We start from the raw sequence: 25,397 nt of genomic DNA, 5'->3' as shown, positions 1-25,397 counted from the left end.
GGTTCACAGCATCAGAGTGGGCTTCCTTCATTCATTGTGCATTTGTATTTAATGGGAAAAGTAACTTGTGTTCCACTCTAAAAGCCTGGAAAAATAAAATATACCTACAATGCAGTTGTTACAAGTGCTTCCCAAAACGTCACCTGGAGTGCCTGTGACCAATGGTGCGAGCTGAGGCCCTGTCAGTACAGCCCAGCCTGGCCCCATCATAGCTCCACCGCCTCTAGGCTCAACCTCAGCAGTTGCCTAGCCAATCCCAAATTCTTCCTGACCACAGAATGAATGAGTTGCTCAACAGTAAACCTCAGACAAAGGTCAGGACGTGGAGGTCATGGAGGGATCCTGCCCGCAGGCCTCTCTTCTTCCTCTGGTTTTGGCTCTGGAAGCTACACCTGGGCAGAAGAACAGACCAAGTAAAGGACAGCCCTCCCGAGAATGCTAGGCCAGGTGCCGTCTAGGCTTACCGGATGAGCGCACTCTCCTGCAGGAGCTCTCGACTGAGGTTCAGGGGGATGTCCTCACTGTCCACCACACCTGAGGAAACAGCAAACATCAGAACCCCTGTGCAGATGGGACCTCAGCCATTACCTGAGTCTTCACATTCTGACTGCCTTCTCCTCACTGTCTGGCCTCATGGGAGCCAGGGGTGGTAAAAGAGAGGCAGGAAGGGCAGGGGAGTGCTGCTCCTCACTCTTGCTCAGCATGGTGGGCAGTACAGCAGTCCCAGGGTAAAACCATCTAAGGGCAGGACTGGCCTGTGCAGGGGGTTGGTGCCTGTTGGGGCACACAGGAAACATGTTCCGGCATTCAACTTCAAAGTACTAACTAAGCTAGTGTATAATCTCAGAACTTGAGGGACTGAGGCCTGAGCTACATCTAAGACTCTGTCTCAAAAGAAAAAAAGTGTCTAACTGTATCATGGATAGTGTTGGTCTTTGTGCTATGAAAGTGAATGCTGAACTCTGCACTGAACTGTAATCTCAGGTCCAGCATAACTCAGGCATAAATCTCAAATTCAAGCCAAATTTCTAAACATGAAAGAACTCAACGTCCCCCTGCCCCCTTGATCCACCAGGACACCTCCGCTGTTTCCCAGAGGTGCTGCGGGCCTCCCTGTGTGCTGCATGCTGAGTCCTACTGGGTGACGGTGGTTGAGACAGCAAATGCAGTATGCAGCATGAGGGCACATGACCGTGACACCCAGGACACCGGGTCCACACCAGAGCTTGGGTGGCAGCAACAGTACCTCGGACAAAGCGCAGCCACTTGGGCAGGATATCTGTAGCCTTGGTCTGGATGAGGACCTTGCGGCTATATAGCGCCACGCTGGAGCCCAGCTCCCTGCTCACATCAAACATGGACGGTTTCTGGAAGGAAGGAAAGAATGGGATCAGGTGGTAACAGCACAATCCTCCAGATAAAGGGAAGGTAGGATCAAGGGCAGCATGGCAGAGAGCCAACAGCTCCCTTGGCTGCACAGATGAGCCTTGGGGCGAACAAGGCCAAGATGAGAGAAGACTGTATCTATTCCTCACATGGGTCAGCTCTGCTAAAATCTACAAGTGCTCTGGAGGGGATGGGTCACCCTCCCCAAGCTGCACCCAACAGAGGACACCAAAAAGTCTTCTATGTCCCCCAAACAGTGACATGTTACCAGGAGTCAGAAGCAGCAAACCAGAGCCTCCAGGCCAAAGTCAGCAGAGCCTCCCCAGCACATTGCAGGATGGGGCCTGGCCCTGGGAAAACAGGACTCTCTCCCGACACATGAAGACACGGAGTTGGAATTTGGGCATTACAGGTCCCATGGCCTGCAGCCTCACTGGTCCACTGAGGCACCGACTGAGTTGGCAATGCTCACACTGGGATCACAAAGCCAAAACCCTGCCAGCCTCCCTCTTAGAAAACACCCACTCTGCCTTAGCACTGGCTGCAGCTGCAGTGTGGGCTGATCTAGGAAGTCTCAATAAACTGAGACTCAGCATTCCTGCTAATCCACGGATGTCAACAGTCTTACCCAAATACCTCACTCACGGTTAGGTAGGGCCAGCGCCAGCCCAGCCCTTTTCCAGAGAGCAATATGAACTGAGTGCTGCCAAGGCCCGCTGAGGGAGGGCAGGGAGTAGAACCTGACTAGGCTTCCACACTGTGGACTTGGCGGAGCTGCTGCTGTAAACCAGGGAGGCAGAGGGCAAGTGGGAGCAGAAGTAGTCTGCAGAAGCCTCAAGCCTGCCCCAGAATGGCAAACACACACCGGCAACTACATGCAGCTCTTCTGAGGGGACCCCACCCCCATCCACCCCCACCCCCCATGCGCTGTGAGTTAGTCCTGGCCCCAGGGCTATGCTGTGAACAGCCAAGCACCTCACCGTCTCTGGCACATAGAAGATGCTGCGGATGTTGAGTGGTGCATCTGTCTTGTAGTGCAAAGTGAAGCGGGGTTTGTCATAAGCCTGAGCAATGTAACGGTAGAATTCTTCATGCTGCAACTCACTGATGTCCTTTGGGTCCATCATCCAGATGGCCTAAAGATTGATATCAAAAGGGAAGTATCATGTTCAAAACATGTTTCTCAATGACTGCACGGGCCTGGGGGGACCCACAGACAGGCCAGCAGGGATTAGGAAGCCCCACCTTGGTGCAGGCTGAAGGTGGGTGAGATACAAAGGCCCTGGGACAAGAGCCCTTCCCTGTGACAGCATGCTGGGAAGGACTAACTAGGGACCCGGCATGAGTATACTCAGCAGAGACAACAGGCAAGCAGATGCATGTGATCTATCCGAGGAGATGGAATACTACTCAGTCACAAAAAGGAACAAGGCTATGCCTGCTACAATGTAACTCCATTGATATACAATGTTCAAACCGGGCAAATCCAGAAAGACAGACTTGACTGTGGCCGTCAGGAAGGTCTGGGGATGAGAACTGCTAGTGGACAGGCCTGCTTTTCAGGATGCTAGAAGTGTTCTAAGGCCAGCTGTGAGGGTAAAACCGGCTGTACAACAAATTATCACTCACTAAACGGGGGGGGGGGGCACTCTGTGATATGTGACTTACACCTCAAGGAAAATGCCTGTACCCCAGCCCTCATCTCTCCTGTGATTCTAAGCAATGTGCTCTATATTCATCTGTCCCTCTACACCCCTGAGAGGGTGTCTGAAGCTGGCTGAGCCTCACAGGCAGCCCAGGGTCTCACCTGCAAGGTGTTAATCCGCCTTCCGTTCAGGTACAAGGGGAAGCTGACAAAGTTACTGTACTTTGTCACCACATCTGGAGGAGAGAGACACAGTGAGAACCGACAGCCCCCAGGGAGGTCTTGCCTGCTCTGCACAAGGCAGAGAGCTGCAAAGCTTTAGACAGACACAGACCCCTCTGGTCACCATCTACCATGGGATCAGGAGGCCACCTGGTGGCAAAGGGTCTGCTCTGAGCTCTCAAGAGCCCCCAGTGAGAGCCGAGCAGTCCTCACCTCTCCCCAGCTCTCAGAAGGCCTAGGTTTCGAAGGCTCTGCCCAGAAAGTAGCAGAGGCCCAGGATCTCAGGGCACGACAGATTTCCAACCCCAGCAGGGAACGACAGAAGGCTACATAGCCCCGCCACTAAGATTCCTGAAATAGGGCTGGTGGGAACTCATTTTCCACAGATGCGGCAGCCGAGTCCTCTGCTGACCCACCTGTGCTGCACCCACGCCCCCATCCGGGCATGTCTGCAGTGCAGGTCTACCTGCCCTCACCTTGCACCCGGGACTCGCTGGCGAAATCTTTGCAGTCTGATTTGAGGTGGATGATGATTTTGGTCCCAGGTCTAACTCCTGAAGCTTCAGCGATTTCAAACACTCCAGAACTGAAACATGAAGGAGAGCAGAGTTAGTCCCACAGCTTGCTGAAGAAGCCTTGTGTGGCAGGGTCGATCCCTTCCTTGGGGTTTTCACAAGTGGAGCCCACACCAGCACGTGGAAAAGAAGCAAAGACTGACTGCTCCGTTCTTCCCTTGTTCTCCTTTTTTAAACAGTCTTGCTAAGTTGCCCAAGCTAGACTTAAACTCATGATTCTCCTACCTCAGCATCCTGCATGCTGGGATTACAGCTCTGCACTACCATAGCTAGCACTCTAGCTTCTGACTCTGGCAAAATCTCCATGTCATCGAACAGACATTAGGGTCAAGTACAGCTGCAAATTGGTACAGGGTATGAGTGTTGGGACTCCTCAGTCATCCTGTCACCCTTTATGAGAACCTCCTGGGCACGTGACTGGAGCAGGCCTAGCTCAGCTCCACATGAGCACAGGGTGTCAGGGAAGGGGGCTGATTCTATGTGGCACAATGACTGGTACTGGCTAGAGGACCCCCAAGGTGAGCAGAAACAATTTCAGAAATGCAAGTAGAGGTAACATCCCTGCTCTGCCATCAATCCTTCCCTGCTAGCACTGTGTAGTGTCCACTATGAACTGCTCTCAGGGATTTGCTTAAATACAGACTAAAGAAGGGTGTGTGCAGCCAAGTTTCTAGGCCCGGGAGTGTGCAGATGAAACTAAAAACATCTAATTCAGGGCAACCCATTTAGAGACCCCTGCAGGGGGCCCTTTCTCTAATTCTCAATAAAACCTTGCTAGTTTGCCCTTAAACAAACAAACAAACTAACAAACAGACAAGAACAACAACAAAAACCCATGTGATCCAGAAAGACAAATGCCTTCTGTTTTCTCTCATTTTTGGATATTGGCTTTGAATTTTCAGTGTGCGCTCATTCTGGAATAGCCACAAGGTCAGGAAATTATTAAGGAGCCACGGGCAAGGTGGATAGCACAGGAGGGGAGTCAGAACACAGTGGCATAAAGGGTTAAATGGAGGGATGGAAGGATAGGGAGGGGAGGGAATTCAGAAAGGAATAACTTAATGCTAAGGACATTTCAAAAAAGTCCTATGGAAATCTACTACTACAGATGCTTCCTAAAATATATACACACACGTAAAAACAGTTAAACCCATTACCCTATAGTGGGGCAACAATGCCCCTACTTAATACACAGGATAGCAAAACACCCAGTGTGGGGAATAGCCTCCTGTTCTGGAGTTGTTAGCTAGTGAGTTTCCACATACCGTAACCCCCCAACCAAAACATTACATATCACTGCCAATGCTCTTGGTTACCCTTCAAAGTTTACGATAAGATCGTACTGCTGAAGACACCATACAGTGAGTCACGGGACCTGGAGAAATCAAGCTGCTATCACCCGGAAGCTTCCTCCCCACCGGCTAGTCTTCCTGGTGCTGGGAGGCTGTGCACACTCCCAAGGAGAAAGGAAATCACCACTCTTACCCAGTGGTGAGCCCTGAAGCTGCAACAATGACCACGCTGGCAAGACATGCTCACTGGCACAATGCCCACGAATGTCAGGAGAGTGACCAGCTACTGTCTGATTAGACTTAAGCTTAGTCCACAAGCTGAACCCTTACCTGGCACAATTACCAGGGGAGGAAGCTGTGGCCAGGCAGGTCATAGGCCCAGGGGAGAAGCTAGTTCTACTACTCTGCTGAATGGACACAGTATTAAAGGCCTTCCAACAACTTACAGTTACACCCCAGATTAGTGCTTCTGCCCACTGGCATCACAGAGGCTCTTGTTCACAATATGTGGTGGTTTCAATGAGAAGGGCTCCCATAGGCTCATGTTTGAATACTTGGCCCCCGTTGGTGGAACAGTTTGGGAAAGAGTAGCAAGTGTGGTCTTGTTGGAGGGGTACCATTGGGGCAGGTTTGGAGGCTTCAAAAGACTGGCACCATTGCCAGCATGCCCTCTCTGCCTCCTGCTTGTGGAACAAGATGTGAGTGCTCAGCTGTCCCTGCACCGAGCCTATGCTCCGCTATCACGGACTCTAACGCTCTAAAACCCTCGTCCCATTACATGTTTTCTTCTATCTACGGTCACAGCAACAGAGCACAGGAGACGGCAATGAACACAGACCACACTGTTGAGTGCAGAGCACAGGAGACGGCAATGAACACAGACCACACTGTTGAGTGCAGAGAACAGGAGACTGGGACGCTTAGCCATAAACTAAACATCTATCTCACAGCCCTTCCTCCAAAGGCTCAGAGATATTGTGAAGAGGGATGGAAAGACTGAAGAACCAGAGGCAGCCACACACAGGAACACACACAGTAGATGAGACAGAGGGCACAAGACCAACAAAAGCTGGAGCCAGACAAATCCCAGCACGAGAAAGGGAGGTGAGCACTAACTAAGGAGTTATTTGCAATTGAGAGCTGCTCAGAAAGGGAAAAATCACATTTTGTTTTGTTTTTCGAGACAGGGTTTCTCCATGTAGTTTTGGAGCCTGTCCTGGATCTTGCTCTGTGACCAGGCTGGCCTCGAACTCACAGAGATCCACCTGGTTCTTCCTCCTGAGTGCTGGGATTAAAGGTGTGCACCACTACTGCCTGGCAGGAAAAAAACAAATCACTTTTTTTTTTTTTTTTTTTTGAGCTGAGGATCGAACCCAGGGCTTTGCGCTTGCTAGAAAGTGCCCTACCACTGAGCTAAATCCCCAACCCGAAAAATCACTTTTAAGGTCATCTGGCAGGCAGACCACTATGAAGGCATCCAAGAATATATGAGCAGCACAAATTGAACTTGATGTATAAAAAAAAGGAAAAAAAAGAAAAAAAGAGAGAGATCACCAAGTTGGATGGGTTGGGAAGAGGGGGGGGTCTGAGAGGTGTGGTTGAATATGACCAAGATCCATTGTTTGAGACCCTCAAGGAACTAACTAAAATTGAGAAAATCAGAAATCAAGTTCGGAAAAACAGAAGCAAGCTTCAGTTTGGTTAAGGCCCCACTCTCTTCAAATGAAGTCTGACTTTATTGTCCCTTATCACCATCTCAGACATCACCCCGAAGTGTATACAGGAGAAGAATCTCTGTGAATGCACAGTGCCCTTGCTCGACAGAAGAGGGTGACAAGGTCAGTCCTGTCTTGGGAAAGGTTCCACCCAGGCTTGCCCCTCACCCCAATGAGCTGGGCAGGTAACTGCTTCAAGATTAGAAAACACAAAGGTCAGGAGGAAAAGGGGGTCCCACAGCACCAAGGCCAGGGAAAGCTAGCTGCAGGCCGGGCACCAGAGGAAGGCCTGTTCTTTCACTGAACTACCAAGAGCCCAACCCAAAGAGCACAGTGGCCCATGTCCAAGGCCACTTGCCTTGCCAAAGCAGAAGAATCAGGCTTCACATAAACAGCCCTCAAACTGTACAACTGCATCTAAAGAAACTTCTAACTCTTGTTGGATACAGTGGTGCACATCTGTAATCCCAAACATTCAGGAGCTAAGGCAAGAGGACTGTTGTGGGTTCAAGGCCAACTAGCTACATAAGGACTTCCAGGATATCTTGTACTAAACATAAAGACCCTGTCTCAACACCCCCAAGTCAACTCTATAAGCTCCTGGGCAATCTCTAGTTTGTGTGCCAAATGACATTAGATTCTGAGTGCCATGAGGGAAAGGGACATTGCCTATGTTAGGTGGGCCCCTTCTTACTTACCCATCTGAAAGCCACTGGTAACCTGGGCTCTCTGGGGCCGCTGAGCGGGAATAGACCTCAACTTTGTCAGCCACCATGAAGGCTGAATAGAAGCCCACTCCAAACTGGCCAATGATCTTGCTGCTGGTCTCTGCCTGGTTCTGCAATGCTTCCAGGAAGGCCTGTGGTAGCAAAGACTGCTTAGAGGCTGATCCCACCTGGGTTGTGCCTGGCACAGTCCTCTAGCATATGCCAAGTGCGTAGTCAGCACTGATACCTTCTCTGCCACCCTACATTCTCATAAAGGACTAAGTCAACACAAGGTGGAACAAGCTGCCCAAAGGCAACCAGCTGGGCCCAGGCAGGCATAGGACTGTACCCTATTTACACTGCTCATTGCCAACAACTTCAGGTCATACCAGACAGGGAAAGAGGCAACCTGACCTTCTGGGTCAGCAGGCCGAGAGGAACTGTGAAAGTTGTCTGGGTGCCATGACTCCTGGGCTCTAAACCTAGTGGGAAACAGTACAACCCTGGCACACCGACCCTTGGTGCCCTAGAGTATAGCTCCAGGCCAGGGTACAAGATCCATGGATGCTAAGCATCTTCTCTATAATCTGCACTCTGCGTTCCCATCCTGAAGACCACCCCTGCTTACAATACCTAGAGTATAAACAGAGCATACTGTTTAAAGAACAAGTATGTTCAGGACAGGCACCACTTTTTACAAATACTTTCACTTTGGGGTCCCACAGACACGGAGGGTGAACACATGCTTTTGCAAAACACACCAGTGCTCGACTAGCTGTCCTCACATGGCCAGAGTCCATGGCTCTGGCCTAAGCTGGCTGTCCAGAACATCCTGCAAAGATCTGTCTTCCACATACATGCAACATGGCAATTTCCAGCACATCTGGCTAGTGCGATCAACAAGCTGACTGTACAACATCTCATTTGTTTTCATCCATTTAAAACCAGCATGTGTAGCTCACAGCTGGTCTGAGATAGTGCAGTCTACCTCACACAGAACTCAATAAGGAGCTTCATGGGCAGACTTCACAGTCCAGAAATTTTTTGAAGTAGAAATTCCTGTGAGACTTATTTGGCTTATTAATGATGCCATTTACACAAACAGAAACAGACAGAAAACTACACAGGATGCAGAGGCCAGAAGCCAGTGCAGACTTCTGGCCTCTGCTGAGGATCCCAGGATAGAGACATCTTGTCTGCTGCCCAGCATAGCTTCCATCACACTGGGACTACTAATAGCTGGCTGTCCTGAGAACCACTTCACCTGCAGGCAGGGTGGCCCAAGGTCAGTCTTGAAAGCAATGCTGCTTCAGAGAAGTGGCCACCTCTGCTGACTGTCTGGCTCAGGCTTTATAGCTCAGGGGGTGGCTGAACGTTAACTCAAAGACAAGGATCAGGAAACAGAATGGCTCCTCCTGGACTTGGACAGGCAGGCTTCAAAGTGATCACTCACTACGCTGCAGCTCTGAGCAGTGACTTCAATCTCTGCTATAAAATGAGGCCACTAACAGAAACCTCTCTATGGTCCCACAGTGCCCACCCTGGAGGGGAGGGACAATGCTCTAGGCTATACCTACCTTTGACCCTGATCTGGCGATTGTACCCAGGTTGGACACCAGCTCCTCCTGTGTCATCCCAATGCCAGTGTCCTGAAGAGAGAGATACTGTCACACACAGTCCCTGTACAGTTAGGCCAAAGCACATGGACAGCGCCAGGATCACTGATAGTCTCTGACACTGGGCAGGCAGGGCTGAGGAAGCATACTATAAGCTCATCAGAAAGTCTAGTCCTGACAGTTTGTAATATCAGACAACTCATCACTGAAAACACCCAGGCCCAGGGTGCAGCTCAGTAGTTTAGCTCCTTTGTGGGGGGCCTGGGCTCCATCCTCAGCCCTTTGCAAAACACAAACAAAAGCAATCCTGGGAAGGAGGAGCTAAGTCAGTAAGTCACCATGCAAACACCCAGCTCCCATCGCTGAGGAACACCCGTCATCTAGTGGCTCTTCTGACCCAGAACAACTGAGGCAGTGACTACAACTGTGGCATCCTGTGCAAAGTGAGGATCCTCTGGGGCAGTTTAATCCTGCAAGCAGGAAGGATGTCCTGCAGTCCCCTGGCCAGTGCAGCTCTCCTGTGGGGTCACAGGTCTTCTCCTCCTGCAGTATGCCTTTGCTAGATTCTGTTCCCAAGGGATGGTGTTAGCATGTGGACATCTGAAGAGGAGTAGGTCATGGGAACTACCCCCTCACAATGCCCATAAAATAATAATAATGATGATGATGATGATGATGATGATGATGAAGAAATAAATAAATAGGGGCTGGAGAGATGGATCAGAGGTTAAGAGCACTGGCTGCTCTTCCAGAGGTCCTGAGTTCAATTCCCAGCAACCACATGGTGGCTCACAACCATCTGTAATGAGATCTGATGCCCTCTTCTGTATACATAATAAATAAACAAACAAACAAATAAATAAAAGGCAAAGGCTGTAAGTCAGGTGTGCTGCTGTGGATATCACTCTGTATAAATAAAATGCTGATTGGCTAGTAACCAGGCAGGAAGGATAGGCGGGACAAGCAGAAAAGAGAATTCTGGGAATAGGAAGGCTGAGTCAGGAGATGCTACCAGCCGCCTCCATGAGTACCAACATGTAAGATATTGGTAAGCCATGAGCCATGTGGCAAGGTATAGACTTATAGAAATGGGTTAATTTAAGACATAAGAACAGCTAGCTAGAAGCCTGAGCCATTAGGCCAAACAGTTTAAATAATATAAAAGTCTGTGTGTTTATTTTATAAGTGGGCTGCAGGACTGCAGGGACTTGGCGGGAGCTGACTAACACCTTTAATCTGAGTATTTGGAAAGATGAGGCACAAGGATTGAGGTGTGTCTGAGGCCAGCTTAGGCTCCTTGCTGAGTTCCCAGTCAGCCTGGGCTCCAGAACAGAACACTTGCCTACCTTGCTCAAGGTTGGGTTCCGTCCCTGGGAACACATAGACATACACCAAGCTCCAACTCCAAAGAGGCCTGAGGAGCCTACTGGCATGGTGCCTTAGAGTTACTATTGCTGTGACAAAATACCATAACAAAAGGAACTTGGACAGGGAAGAGTTTCTTTCTTTCACAGACCCATACAACAATTCATCATCAAAAGACTTGAGGGCAGGAACTCCAGCAGGGCAGGAGCTGATGCAGAGATCATGGAAGGGTTGCTCATCATGGCTGTCTCAGCCTCCTTTTTTACAGAATCCAGGACGACCTGCCTGAGTGGCCCCACCCATAATGGGCTGGGTCCTGCCCCAGCAATCACTACTTGAGGAAATGTCCCACTGCCAGATCTTATGGAGGTGTTTTCTCAATGTAAGCCCCTCCTTTCAGACGACTCTAGCCTAGTCCAGTTCACATAAAGCTAGCCAGCACACAGAGGCCATGTAAGGACACTGAGAGTCATGGGCTGCCCAGTGTCTGGACTGTGACAGTCCTTTCTGCCATTCATAAACTATCTGGTGACAGCATTCTGAGCAGATACAGACTCAAGCCACTGCATCTGTGAAAACCCAAGGTCTCAGCCATTACAGGTTCTTCTTCCTTTAAAGGACCCTACTTGAGTCCCTCACCACAAAAACAGCTGCTTTTCATCAACCCCTCACCACTGCCCCACCACACAAATGAAGAATACTCCTAGATACCAACACTTCATCAACTGAGAACGTGAGAAAAGCACAGCCAGAAGCAGTTTCTTCTTCCTCTGGGACGTCACTCCAGGGCAGCGTGAAGGGGCTACAGCCCTACTGAGGGCAATGAAGCCAGCACAGACCGGAGCAAGACAAGAACTTCACCGGGGAGGGGGGGACGGCACTACGTCACAGAGGAGAGGGGCTGGAAATAGTGTAAACACCGTTCTCACACAAGATTCGCAAAAACCAAGTAAGTGGAAATGAAGAAGCAAGCAAAGCACCTTTGACAATCGAGCTGGAACAAGAAGCCGAGCCAGCAGTGGGCACGCAATATTGCTGGACAAAGCCTCAGTACAGTCATTCTGGCAGCTCCTGCCTGTGGCATGGGCAGGACCCAAAACAGAAGCAACAAACCTTCCAACTAATTCTCTCCAAGGTACTAGACGAAGTGTCCAAGACATAGTCTGAATCTTTTGTGGTAGAACATGAAAAATTATAATTAAAGAATGACTTAGGGCTTGGGGATTTAGCTCAGTGGTAGAGCACCTGCCTAGCAAGCGCAAGGCCCTGGGTTTGGTCCTTAGCTCCACATTAAAAAAAAAAAAAAAAAGACTTAAAATTAATTTCTATGTAATAACTATGCAATAAACTTATATAAAACTTGGTTTCTTAGTATACCTGGATTTTTAAAGCTGCTCTTGTTCTGGTTTGCTCTGAGACAGGGTTTCAATATGTAGCCCAGGCTGGCTTTGGATCTGTGATTTTCCTTAGTCTCCCCAGTGCTATATTATATATAAACTATTATAGGTGTATGCCATCCCACCAGACACACTGGAACTTTCTACAGACCCCTTAAAGAAAATGTTCCTGTTAGGCTGAATCAAGGGAGAAAATGTACCTAGTACTCTCTGCTTCTGACTTGCCCTGCTTTCCTCCCAGGCTGACCTGGAGATTCACTCTTCTCAAGCTTTATATGACTTGACAAACTGACTCAAAATTTATACAGCAATCCAGAGAACTTGGAATATTTTGCAAAAGAACTATCCTGAGACTTGCTATAAAGCGGTAGCAGTGAGGGTACAGTGCTCCGGGAACACAGCTGACAGGCAGTGGGCCACGGCGTTTCTCACCACACTTCCAGGATGACGTACCGGAGTAAACTTCTTCTTTTTTCTTTTTTTGGTTTTTCGAGACAGGGTTTCTCTGTGTACCTTTGCTCCTGTCCTGGAACTCACTCTGTAGCCCAGGCTGGCCTTGAACTCACAGAGATCCACCTGCCTCTGCCTCCCGAGTGCTGGGATTAAAGGCGTGCGCCACCACCGCCCGGCGGGAGTAAACTTCTTAAGACTGCAGGAATGATAGCCATGGACAGAGGGTCCTCACCTCTGTCCTCACCTCATACCGTACATGGAAGCTCACTCCAAAGTATCGCAGATCTTCATGGAAGAGCTAAAGTAGAAAATGTCTAGAAGAAAACATTTTCTGAATGTTTTCCAGAAGAAAAAAGTCTTGTCTTTCTCAGAAGCAAAACTTTTCCTTCAAATCAATAAAAGCATAAAAGAAGATAAATGATGAGAGCTGGGAGACAGCGCAGCAGTTAATATGCTTACTGCTCTTGTGGAGGACCGGAGCTGGTTCTGAGCACCCATGTGGTCAACTCCACTTCCTGGGGACATGCTGCCCCCTTCTTGTCTCCTCAGGCATCTGAATGCACGTTGGTGTGTGCACGCACACACATAAGCACACATACATGCACATGACAGACGGATCTCTGTGAGTTCGAGGCCAGCCTGGTCTATAGAGCGAGTTCCAGGGCAGCTAAAGCTGCACAGAGAAAGCCTGTCTTGAAAATGATAAACTTTGACCCGAGGGTACGCAGAAGTCAGAGATGGAGAACTTACTTAGTGTGTAGCAGGCTCTAGGTTAAATCTCCAGCACCACAAACAAGAAAAATACGCCCCCCCCCCCCAACCTCAGCTCTCACTCAAGAGACCACTGGGGTAATTTTAAAGCCCCTGCTCTCCTGCCAGTGCCTCAGTCTCCTGCGGTGGGGGAGCGATGGAAGCAGGAGTCCTGAGACTGGAAGAATGGTCAGCACAGCACTCGGGGCGGCGAGAACTGGAATGCACGCCTCCCGGCCTCTGGTCAGCCTGGTTGTTTCTGCAGGAGGAGGAACTAGGTAATGCCAAGACAGAAGTACCTGGATGGTGATGGTGCCTTTCTCGGCATCAGTCTGCAGGTGAATCTCCAATTCTGGCAGCACCTGGCCCTCAGACACCAGCTTGTGCCGCAGTTTCTCCAGGGCGTCACTGGCATTGGAGATGAGTTCTCGTATAAACACCTAGGGAAAGGGAACAAGAGGCAGGAAGATGAACCGTGCTGACTGAGGTCTGACTGGTGGCGGGTTTGCAATGGCTGTAGTTGAGGACCTGCACACAACACCCAGTCTCCCTCAGTGGATGGCATCTCCTCAGCACGTGCTCTGTAGCAGACCTCTCCTTTCAGGATGTTCAATGAAGCCAGAAGTTACATGTGGACGCAGACTTTAAGAAGCCTGTGACTGTCTCTCTCTTACTCTATGAGGAGACACTGACAAGCCAGGCCCAGAAGCAGAGGCTTATAGTCTCAGCTACTTAGGAGGCTGAGGCAGAAGACTGTGAATTCAATATTCGAATGAAAGGAAGCCTGGGTAATTAGTGAGACACTGCTCCCTACCCCCAAGAGGAGGTGAGGCAAGGGCCTGGCTTCAGTCCTGACCACCACGAAAAGAATTTCATCTAGGGGGTCAAACAAGAGCCTGGATCTTTCACAGAAAAGAAGGTCAGAGGCCTCGATTACACAGAGCTCCTGAGAGCAGACAGGAAGTGGATGAGACCAATGAGAGCACTTCCTGAAGATCCTTTAATTTTGTGAAATAGGTACAATGCTACTTCAGAATCTCAGCGCTGGCTGCATTGAGTGAGCAAGTTTCCCCTTTCCAGGTTTTTCTTTCTCATGTCTCAGCTTCCCAAGTGTTAGAATTCCAGGTGTGTACAACCACCCCCTGCTGGTGGCACTTTTCTTGACTTTTCCCAAGTCCTGTCACACCTACACGGATTTTGTTTTTGTTGCCACTGTCTGGAGACAGTCTCTCTGTGTTGCCCAGGCTGACCTCGAACTCATAATCCTTTTGTCTTACTCTCTCCAGCACTAAGACTATGGTCATGGTTCTCAGCACTCAAAAGTGAATGTTAATCTCCTCAAAAAGAATCTCAGGCCAGGCAGCGGTGGTGGCGCACGCCTTTAATCCCAGCACTCGGGAGGCAGAGGCAGGTGGATCTCTGTGAGTTCAAGGCCAGCCTGGGCTACCAAGTGAGTTCCAGGAAAGGCGAAAAGCTACACAGAGAAACCTTGTCTCAAAACCTCCCCCTCCCCCCCCCCTCAAAAAATCTCTAAAGATGAAGCGCAGGGACATGTGTCTGTAATGTTAGCACTCACAGCTGATGTGGCAGAAGCAAAGGTTAAAGGAAGGGCAAGCTGCCGTCTTCCAGGAATTTTTCCAAATGTCAAATACAAGGGAAAAGAGGGGAAGCACCAGACACATGTCCTCTAGGCCTTCTAGAAAACACGGATTGCTCTTTCGGCCACACACCTGCAAGTCTACAAGAAGGGCGCTAGACATCAAGGGACTAAACACTGCTCAAAAAGGCATGCCCATAAATGTTCACTGTGGCAAACTAGCGTTTACAATGTCGCCTAGCATGCTGTTAACGCAAGATTGCTGCCTACAGAACTAGTGTGCATACTCAACATAGTAAGCATTCTGAGAGCTTAGACAGATTCCCGTCATGGGTGAAGGAAAATGGTCAGGAAAAAGGAAGCCAAAGAGAAAGGCATCTAGGTTGAATTGAAGCGCTGGCCTACTGCCCCACCCCCTTGTTCAAAAGCCAGGGGACCTGAGTATTTGGGGCCCTGATGGACATTCCTAGCCAGGCTTAAAGTGCAAAAACAATGAAAGCCCTAGACTGTATAAAAAAAGTTCCAAGCCAGGCCAGCAAGACAGCTAAGTAGGTAAAGGCACTTTCTGCCAAGCCTGATGACTTGAGTATGATCCCAGGACCCACAAGGTAGAAGGAAAGACTCCACTGACCACTAATGAGTACTACCGAATATGCACACACAAAATAAATAAAGGTGAGAGAAAAAAATTAAGTACAAGGTCATCCTTAGCTGCAGAGCAGCGTAAGAGGCCCTGTCTTGGAAAAAAGTCAAGTTCTTCTGCAGTGCTCGCTCTCTGGTCTTCACAACAGAGGCACAGGCCTGCAGTCTGAGGAGGCACAGCAACCGTCCTGCAGGAACAGAGACCAGTGGATGCCTGTGCCAGTATTGGGAGACTTAAAGTCTATCAGCAAAATTCAATTAACTCCCAAAGTCGACCTGGCCGGAAGAACCATCTGGATATACTGATCTGAGAAACTAAAACAGACACTGTAAGAGCCCTCTCATCGGTGGACCCAGAGTGGGGCCTGTCCTTAGCCCACACCTCACGCCCTCTGAAGGCAAGCACAGGACGTGGATTTGGCACTTTCCTAGAATGGCATGGAACCAGCTTGGGGAGTGATGCACACATATCTTACCTCTTTTTCTGAGTACAGGGAACGAGCCACAATGTCCAAAAGTTTCTTTGTCTCTGCCTGGAACTCATGTTTGGAGACAGAACCTGGTAATGAGTCATTGACACAACCAATAAAATTGCATTTCCATTTTTGTACCTTTTGAAAGAATGTTTAAGGTCCTGACTTTTAAACACTGAGGAATGACTGAGAGAAGTGGACATTTACATGCAACAACTCTGCAGCCATAGAGAGGGTCACATGGGGCTTCAGCAAACTGTGGAGGCTGAGTTCCCAGAGTGTGTGCTTGGGAGACCCAGGTTGGCCTTAGCTACCAGGCTCTACTCTATATTCTCCAAAACAATGTGCTCTAATAAATTATTCAAAAAGCAAAATTATAAGAAAGCCTCACTTGTCAACATCAACAGTTCTGTCCTTGTTTCCATCAAAAGCCAGAAGTGGAGCCCCCGGGCCCTGGAGATGGCCCTTGGGCCTGGAAACAGCCTTCCTGTCCTGCAACAGCTGGGGCAGTATTCCCCTTCGGTGACTACCACGTGTCATTATTGCCTGTTGGCGGCTTCTTCGGATGACCACCAGAAGGGGCAAGACACAGCAGGTGACAGCCACAAGTGGTGATGGTGGACACTTGCCAGGAGACCTAAATCTCTAGGCTTACCCTGCACAGCCTCAGTACTGCTGATGATGGAGTGCAGGGCCTCCTCCTTCTTGTCCTCAGCTGCCTGTGTGCTGTACAACTGTCCTGCAGGGATCCTTGACGCCAGGCTTTGTGTGGGTCCCTGAAACTGGACTGTGGTCCTCTGAAGGTGCAGAACTGGCTTTCCTGTGAAAAATGCATGGGAATTACTATTTGAAGGCAGATGTCCTAGCTCACTCCCACTGGGCCTGTCTTGCAGAGACCAAAGTGGATCTCAGTCCAGCCCAGTGAGAAGGAAGGCACAGCTGCGGCAGCAGGTAGTCTCAGCGGCCTTCCCTTACAGGTTGACTGTCACATGACACCTGGTTGGTCTATGTTCAGCCAGGAGGGGACTCGGAATTGCTTTTGTGACTTCCTGGCAAGCCTGATGGGTCCTGAAACCTCTGGCATAGAGCTAGGTGTGAGGTGTCTCCACTTGTGGGATCAGCCTAAGACTTCAACGGCCACAAAAAGCTGGCAGCCTAGCAGACACTGTGCTTCAGCCAGAGGCATGGGCCTGGTCTATACCTCTCGGCAGCCCCAAAGGCCAGCTGGCAGGGCATGGCCTGGCTTAGTAGACATCCAACAAATCAATCCTTGAGAGATACAGTCAGTTCTCAAGACAGTCTGTGTGAACATCTGGACTGAAAGAAAGCCCCCTCCTGCCAGCAACTGCTCACCTTTAATCTCTAATACAGGGAAGGAATAAAGACTATCCAGAAATGAGTAGCTTTTAAAAACAAATGTATCTGGGCCAGTGAGATGGCTCAGCGGGTAAAGATGCTTGGTAACCAAGCCTGATGACCTGAATTTAATCCCCAGAACCTGCACGATGGAAGGAGAGAACCAACTCCTGGGAGTTAGCCTCTGACCTCCACATGTGTGCCATGGCACACAAATACCCACACATATACACAAATATAAACGTAATTAATTTTTTTATTATTTTAAATAATGAGTTTGAGTGCCTGTGTGTCTCTGAAACACAATGGCTGGCAGAATAAGGGCCTGTGAGGGGGAAGAAGGAAATCCAGTTAAACATGATTCAGGAGCCAGTGTTGGTTCAAACTTCTACAGTCTGACACTGGGCAGTTTACTGTAGGCATATTTAAGTACAGTACAATTTGGGGAAATGTTTCCTGCTGTAACACAATCCCCTGTGCACAAGGAAGCACAATCAGATCAAAACTCTTCCCAGTTTTATTGATAGTCTACTTGTGTTAGCTTAAGGCCTAGAGAAGGACCTGGTCTCTGTCATACAGATAGTGTAGAGGTCATCTCGGCTATTAGCCACCTCTGGTCCCGCTTGTGGGAGCTTGGTGTGACCTGGCCCTACAGATAATACAGAACACAGAGCTATTAACCACCTCCATTCCCAGCCTTCTGGGTGGAAAAACAGCTTATACATCTTTTCCATAGGTTTAATATTCCAAGTTTCCCTAGTGTTACCTGTGAGCACAAGGACTTTTGTGCTCCCAACACCTGTGTATGAATTATATGCACATGAGTATACATGACCAGAGGCCAAACAAAGGTATCAGATCTCTATGGAGCTGGAGTTACAGGTAGGTGTGCTAGGAACTGAACCCCCGGTCCTTTGAAAGAGCAATAAACATTCTTAACGGCTGAACCATCTCTAAATACACTTTTCCCCTAGAGCCATAGTAACGTGAACAAACTACTATGCCAATAGACACAATAAAGCACAGCAGCCAGGGAGGCTCATCCCTTCCTGGAACATGACTGTAGAGACCTGTGAGGCCGTGCAAGTGAACTTCACTCAGTGTGGTAGTTTCAATGAAAGCGGCCCCACAGGCTCATAGAGATTGGCACTGTTGGGAGGTGTGGCCTTGTTGGAGGAAGTGTGTCATGGGAGGAGGGGGCAGGGCAGCTCTGAGGTCCTGGAAGCTCAAGCCAGGCTTAGTGTATCTCACTCTTCCTGCTGCTGCTGATCCAGATGTAGAATTCTCAGCTATCTTTCCAGCATCTGCCTGCATGGCACCATGCTTTCCTCTGAACTGTAAGCCAGCCCCAATTAAACATCTTCCTTTATAAGAGTTGCTGTGGAAGCCAGGTGGCAGTAGTGCAAGCCCTTAGTCCCAGCACTGGGGAGGCAGAGGCAGGCGGATCTCTGTGAGTTCGAGGCCAGCCTGGGCTACAGAGCGAGATCCAGGAAAGGTACAAAGCTACATGGAGAAACCCTGTCTCAAAACCAAAACCAAACAAACAAACAGACAGAGTTGCTGTGGTCCTGGCGTCTCTCCACAGCAGAAGAACAGTGACTAAGATCTCGGGAAGAGGGGCTTTGCTGGCTCCCTCCCTGAAGAATCTCACAGAGATGTGATGCTGGAAGGCCACAAATTGAAGAGCATTGTCAAAGTCAATGTCAAAGACATGGAAGGTGTATCATCTGTCACTCAGGATACAGGCCATGTGAGCATAAGGGATATGGGAAGAAACTGTACCTCTCCCCCAACAACAGTTAGAAGATAATGAAGTAGTCCCTGCTAGGAGCAGACCTGGTGAATGAATATGAGTTTACAAGTAATTAGTTTTCCAGTATGATTTTAAAAATGTTTTTGAAGATGACCATAATGTGTAAAGGCTTACCAGAAATGTCATTTTTACTTCAGGTTACGGAGCTGGCCTCCACAAGGACTGCACACACGTGCTCAGCTTGGTAAAAATGGCTATTCATCAGCCCCAACTGTCCAGTCTGAAACTGTCCTGGGTACAGACTGAGGTCAAGCACACTAACTAATACACTGTGAAATGAGCCTGGCTTCTCAACGCTGTAGCAGGGAAGGAGGAAGGGCTAGGACCTGAGTGCTGCCCTGGAGTGAAGGTGCCACACGGCCAGGGTACAGATCCCTAGTTATGGAGACCAGAAATAAAAGCCGACACCCAAGTGTGTGTACCTGTGTGGGTGCACCCCACCTCCATATGCATTTCCTAACCCTGTCCACTGACGGATAACACCCTGGCAATAACAAGCACCCTCAGGGTAGGGCCTTCCCAAGCTGTCTAGTAGTCACCCCTTTCTTAGGAACACACGGGCAAACTGGAACTATTCTGCCATCCCTAGCAAAAGGAACAAGTGCTGTGTGGTGGGTGCACACGTGAGCCTAGAACTCTATGGTGCCAGACAGTGATGAAGAACTCAGCGCTGAGGGGTGAGTCAGGACAACACATCCAACCCGGAGGCACTTTTAGTGTAGAACCTGGGATGATCTGGGCAAAATTGTAACGGTAACTACTCCAGACTTCAGTCTAGCAAATAGAATCCATACTTTGATGTACAGGGGAGAGAGGACAGCCTTTTTCTTATAGGAAAATTGCCATGGAATGGTGGAAAACAAATAGAAAAATCACACTCACATCTGTGGCAGACAGAAATTACTGACAGAGGTCAACAAACAACGACTATACAATATTTGTATATCCTGAAAAACCATTTGCTGATTTCAAAGGGAAAGTCAGTGACTTTATCGTAGAGGGAAAAGGACAGGTCTCCTTTTTTAAATGATTCCCACATCAGGAGACCTGGCAACATCACGATGAGACACACCATCCTTCCTCTGGTATTTTTTTGCCAAAACTACATCTCTATCTAATTATAAGAAAACATGCCAGGGGGTGGTGGCACATACCTTTAATCCCAGCACTCGGGAAGCAGAGGCTGGTGGATCTCTGTGAGTTCAAGCCCAGCCTGGACTACAGAGGGAGTTCCAGGAAAGGTGCAAAGCTACACAGAGAAACCCTGTCTCAAAAAACCAAAAAAAGAAAAGAAAACGTTAGATAATCCCTAAACTGACAGACATCCTAGAAGACCTCTGGTTGGAATTCCTCCCAAGGGCTGCAGTCCAGATGGACAGACTGACTGAGGGGAGCTCAGAGATGACAGAAGAGATACAACTAAGATCAGGAATACAGACAGGATCAAGAGTTCAAGGAACATCTGGAGCTACATGAGACCCTGTCTTAAAAAAGATTTGAGGGAGCTGGCAAGATGACTTAATGGGTAGTGTTTGCCACACGAGCCCAGTGACCTGACTCTGACTCCTGCAACCCACATAAACATGGGAGAAGACTGCTCTCTCCAAAGCTGTCCTCTGCACATACAATAATAACAAATAATAATTTGAATGGTGCACGGCTGTAATACCAGCATTGGGAGAGCTAAGGTAGGAAGACTCTACATTTGAGGCCAGCCTGGACTACATTAGGGAAACAGGCCCAAAACAGAGAAAAACACGCTGTCTACAACTTGTGGATCAGCTGTGGACTCTCAGCCACTGCTTCAGCGCCACGCCCGCCTGGGGCCACGATCCCTACCTTGATGGTTATAGACTAACCCCTGTAACTGGACCAAAAATTTGTCTACCATCTCTGTGAAGGGAACCAATGGACAGCTTAACAGACTTCCTGCTGCTGGTGTGGGTGACAAACGAGACCTAAGACAAAGGTCCGTCCAGCAGTGGTAATCTGACAGCAAAAGTCGTAGGTCGAGGCGATGGGCGAGTCTTTATTCTGGAGATAGAAGCAGAGGACACAGTGAACAACATAGATGAGGTGAAGCCCTGCCAGCACAGACCCAGCTGCAAAGGAGTGTGCAGGCTCATGGCCCACAATTACACCCAATACAGCAGCATGGCACGATTTTCCAGTGTATTTGTAAAATACATCCATTAAAAAGTGGGGAGGACCAGATTTGATTCCAGGTTAACTGAACTTCCTATGACTTGAAAAATAAACCAATAACCCAATATAGTGTTGGAACAAGACATTGAGCACACTATCTGCACAATATCGGTTTTCATGTTTTCCCCACACCCTAAAGGAAAAGCCACAAACCTCAAAGGCAGGCCACAGCCTTCTCCTGTTAAAGTACTGGATGGCCTGGGGCTCACAAAGCAGCACTGATAATGTGACTGTGACACTGCATGTGTAGGCGAGCACTCACACACTCTTAGCTAGTGTCCATGTTTGCCCTCGCTGCAAGCACATCCCTCTTCCCACAAGAACTGCTTCAAGACCTGGCTCAAGGCCTCTTGGGCTGCCCTCCCAAGACTGCTTTCACTCACTGTTCACAATAATCCCTCCCTACCATGAACACCACTCACTTTCTACGCTGCTCATTTCAAATTGTTTTTTGTGTGCTGGTTTGGGGCATCACTTCTATTAATTCGTTAATATATAATTTATCTCATTAAATTACAACAGGGACACGCTTTCATTTGCTGGCGTCAAATTCGCATAAGCCAAAGCATCTATTACAAAAGCAGATCTTTCTGAGAATATAAACCCAACATGACTGAGTTCCAACAGAAACAGTTTTTGGTTCAGGGGAGTAGGAAACCTTGCAGAGGCTGTTCAGCCCAGCTTTCAAGGGGAAGAAAAGTCACTGACCACAGGAGCCACTCAAGTGAGCTAGGAGAGAAAACACACTCTTGGCTTGACTTCACAAGGTCACCCCCCTTCCCACAGACTAGTAGTAACTGTTCTTATTAGAGCTCTGCTTCATCCCGGCACCTCAGGGGTGAGCTGGCTGTTTTCCTGAAGTTAGACATTTCAATCAGATCATGTCTATGACACAGGTGAGAGCTACTTTACATGGAGTACCACTTCCTGTCTGGCTGAGCAGTACCCTATTAAGACAAGTTTATTATAGATGATAGCCATGAATTTAGGACCACCACAAAGACAAAATCCAGGGTTTCTCTGGAGAAACAATCAATCAATCATCAATCAATAGCCGGGGGTTTGGAGGGCTGATACAACATGGAAGCAGACAAAATCAGAACTTTAATAAAGTGGCTAAATTGCCAATAGAAAATGTATACTATGTATATAGTTTCTCCACCTAATACCCAAGGAGAATTAGTGCCACCACAGAAGCTGGAAATAAAAGGGAATCCTAGTCGGTGAAAAGGAGCACCAAATTTTGCAGATGTGTTTTGGGGAGACTCTGGAGTCAGCCTTTGTGAACAAACTGGGCCAACTAGCCAAGGCCAAGGAGGTGTTTGCAGAACATGATGCAAGGGTACAAAGAGGAAATCACAGAGAAGATGCCAATCCACTGTTCAAGGAATAAACAGTCTTTCACTAGTATCCATGTAGATGCAAATCACAGAAGGTGTCTTCCACAGCAAGCTCTTTTTAGTGTTCTTGGTGGTGCTAAGGACCAATTGAAGGCCTATGCAAGCCAAGCAGAAACTCTGACTGAGTTACACACTGACCCTTAGGCACTGTGCACTGTGTTTTGGTTGTTGTTGGTTTTTTTTTTTTTAAGGCATACTCAAATTTTGGAGAAGATACTATGGAATAGGCAGTTTTGCTATTAGAGAATACTCAGACAAACCTCGCCTCAAAAAACAAACAAACAAGTAAATAAATCGAGACGCAATTTGGCAAAATCGGCTAACAAACAAAAAAAGGCACCCTGGAACATCAATTCTAAAACTGAATACACGTTCCTCAAGATTAAAGCACTCACTGAACCTTTTCCACATAGTAACAATTTTTGTGCTCAGCAGAGCATTTATTTAGTGGAGGATGAGCAGCTGTTGAAAAAGCCACTGTACCGTGTACCAGTATATGCTAAGATGAAAAGTTGTGTAAGGAATGGTGGAAACTTTAAATAAGAATCTTTAGCACAATTCCTATTTGACTTGGGCCCTTCTATGTAAAAAGTTGTAAATACATATACCTTATGTATATGTTACGCTAACACCTTTACCATTACTTGACTAGAGGGTGGGGAAGCACAGATTAAGGTCCTTTACTCTCTCCATTCCCCGTTGTATCTTTAATTCCAGACCCTAGGGATGCAGGGACCAACCACTCAAGAGTTCACGGGTTTCCCCAAGTCCGGGGTGACTATTGGTTTTTGTTCAGTTTCTACCCCAGGGCTTGAGCTCTGCAGGAATTGGGCGTGAGCACAGCTGCGTGCAAACGAACGCGTGAACCCAAGTGTAGGAGACTGCAATCAGGAACGCCAGTGGCTGACCAGACCATGCTGGGGTGCCTGCGATTCGTCTCCCTAGATGCAACCGCACTTCCCTGTCCTCGTCCCAACGTGGCAGCCCCGGTGCTGTGCGACCTCCCACCAGTCAAGAGAGCGCACGGCCTCAGACGCTGCCTCTGCACTCTTGCGCCGCGCTCACCTCGCCGGGCACCCGCCAGCGTGGGAGCCCGCAGTGTAGCCTGCAGCCCGCGGCCCCACAGCAGCACAGCCCGCAGCTCGCGCGCCATGCCTCCGTCCCAAGCGCCACGAACAGCTACGAGTGGTGAGGGAGGCTTTCCGCAGGGGCGGCGCAGTGACGTCATGGCGAGCGACGGGCTCGGGCTGCCCAAGGCTCTGCCTGCGCAGGAAACGCGGTCGGAGCAAACTCCAGCACGGGGGCCTGAGGACCGGAGTTTTTGACCTTGGATGTCAGTGACAAGGGCGTGAAGTGTGTGTGGGTTGTGTCCCCGGAACACCCCATTCTCCAGATGTCACTACCCAGGCTGGAGTGTGAACGAACGGGACCTACCCAACCATGTGTTTCTATGCGTTTTGGGCCACTGGAAGAGTCTCCTAGGGCAATGCCAAAAAGCTACAGTGACAAAAAAGATTTTAGGTTTGACTATCATTCATCAAAACGTGAACTCAGTAACCAACAACTCCGGAAGTGGACTTACCCGTTTATTGTGACTTTTCTCCCTGGAAGTTTGCTTGGGGATCCAGGCCATAAACCTGGTCTCAAAGGCCTGATCCAAGCTCTCTGGCCACTTCCTAAACAGATTGCCTGTTAACGCTCTTATCTTAAAGCCCAGGTGACACCTTTGTGACAGGTTCTCACTTGCTAAATATATTTTGCTATGATCAAATTTTACAAAAAACGTTAACATGGTTGCTTAGCTTGCTACCAGACACTAGTCCCAACTGCAGGAACGTAACACGCCACACAAAACCGTTTACTTATAATTTGTAATGGTGATGCAAAAAATCCAGAAGTTCTGAGTCAGGAGCGGTTACCTCCTGGATCCTGGCTAGACTTGAAATGTTGGCAGAGGGCAGGCATGTTTAGGAATGCTTCCAGGTTGAATATGTCAAAGACAGCCCTCACATTCTTGATTTATAGATGGAAAATAGAAAAAGAATGGACAGATTTAGGAGGCCAGAGAGATGGCTCAGTCTGGAAATGCTTGATGCCCTGATGTCCCCAAGAAAATGACAGGGCAATGTGTGCCTGTAATCTCAGCACTAGGGAGAAAGAGAAGAGAATCCTTGGTCAGGTCTTCCTGACCAACCAGTCTACCTAAATCTCTTAGCCTCAAGTTCAGTGAAAAGACTCTGTTTCAAAATGTAAGGTGGAGAGGAGCTGAGGAAAACCTATTTCATTGAACGCCTAACAGCTATCCCCACTTCCTAGCCAGTTCTGCTCCTGTAGGCCCACATCCTCCACTACCAACCCCACACTTCCTCATTAGAGTCCTACCATGTCCTTTCTGGGATCCTTAGAATCAGTTTCTGGCTTCTGCCTCTGCCCACAGGCCCTGCATCGTCTGCCCTACCCAGTCATGTCACCACATAGAATAGCTTCCTTGGACACTACTCCTAGAGGGATCGAGACACCTCCCATTTCATTCCTTTAATTCCCCATTCTGGAATCGTCCTGTCAGAGCTGACAGAGCAATCTATAGAACACCATATCTGGCTTGGAGAATGTTTAGAAAAGGTGAAGTGACATTTGGCAAAGGGGAACCTGGGCTTTTTAGTTAAGGATGAGGATGTAGGTTCTGTTCATTGTAAACCAACTGCATTGCAGGTAAACCAAACCTAGGCCCTCCTGTCATCTGTCCATTCCTGCAAAACCAAAGTTTGGGCCTATGTATCTACCAAAA

The 25,397-nt window shown here is 48.7% G+C and overlaps 1 protein-coding gene across 1 annotated transcript in view; it reads right to left on the bottom strand.

Annotated features, from left to right (window-relative positions):
* Nucleotides 1–23,812, bottom strand: part of Trap1 (TNF receptor associated protein 1) — a 33,973-nt gene extending 10,161 nt beyond the window's left edge. Inside the window, exons 1-11 of the mRNA XM_036196403.1 lie at nt 23,675–23,812; nt 16,491–16,655; nt 15,839–15,921; nt 13,423–13,563; nt 9,120–9,191; nt 7,534–7,694; nt 3,730–3,839; nt 3,194–3,267; nt 2,367–2,522; nt 1,247–1,367; nt 465–534 (exon numbers count right to left, since the gene is read on the bottom strand). Of these exons, the coding sequence (XP_036052296.1) occupies nt 465–534; nt 1,247–1,367; nt 2,367–2,522; nt 3,194–3,267; nt 3,730–3,839; nt 7,534–7,694; nt 9,120–9,191; nt 13,423–13,563; nt 15,839–15,921; nt 16,491–16,655; nt 23,675–23,762 (1,241 nt within the window). The 5' untranslated portion in view covers nt 23,763–23,812. The remainder of the gene's footprint in view (nt 1–464; nt 535–1,246; nt 1,368–2,366; nt 2,523–3,193; nt 3,268–3,729; nt 3,840–7,533; nt 7,695–9,119; nt 9,192–13,422; nt 13,564–15,838; nt 15,922–16,490; nt 16,656–23,674) is intronic.
* Nucleotides 23,813–25,397: the final 1,585 nt, after the last annotated feature.

The sequence above is a fragment of the Onychomys torridus genome, chromosome 8 (genome assembly GCF_903995425.1).
Source record: "Onychomys torridus chromosome 8, mOncTor1.1, whole genome shotgun sequence".
NCBI lineage: Eukaryota > Metazoa > Chordata > Mammalia > Rodentia > Cricetidae > Onychomys > Onychomys torridus.
Note: the sequence above shows the minus strand (reverse complement) of the source record. Positions and strands in the feature narration are given on the sequence as shown.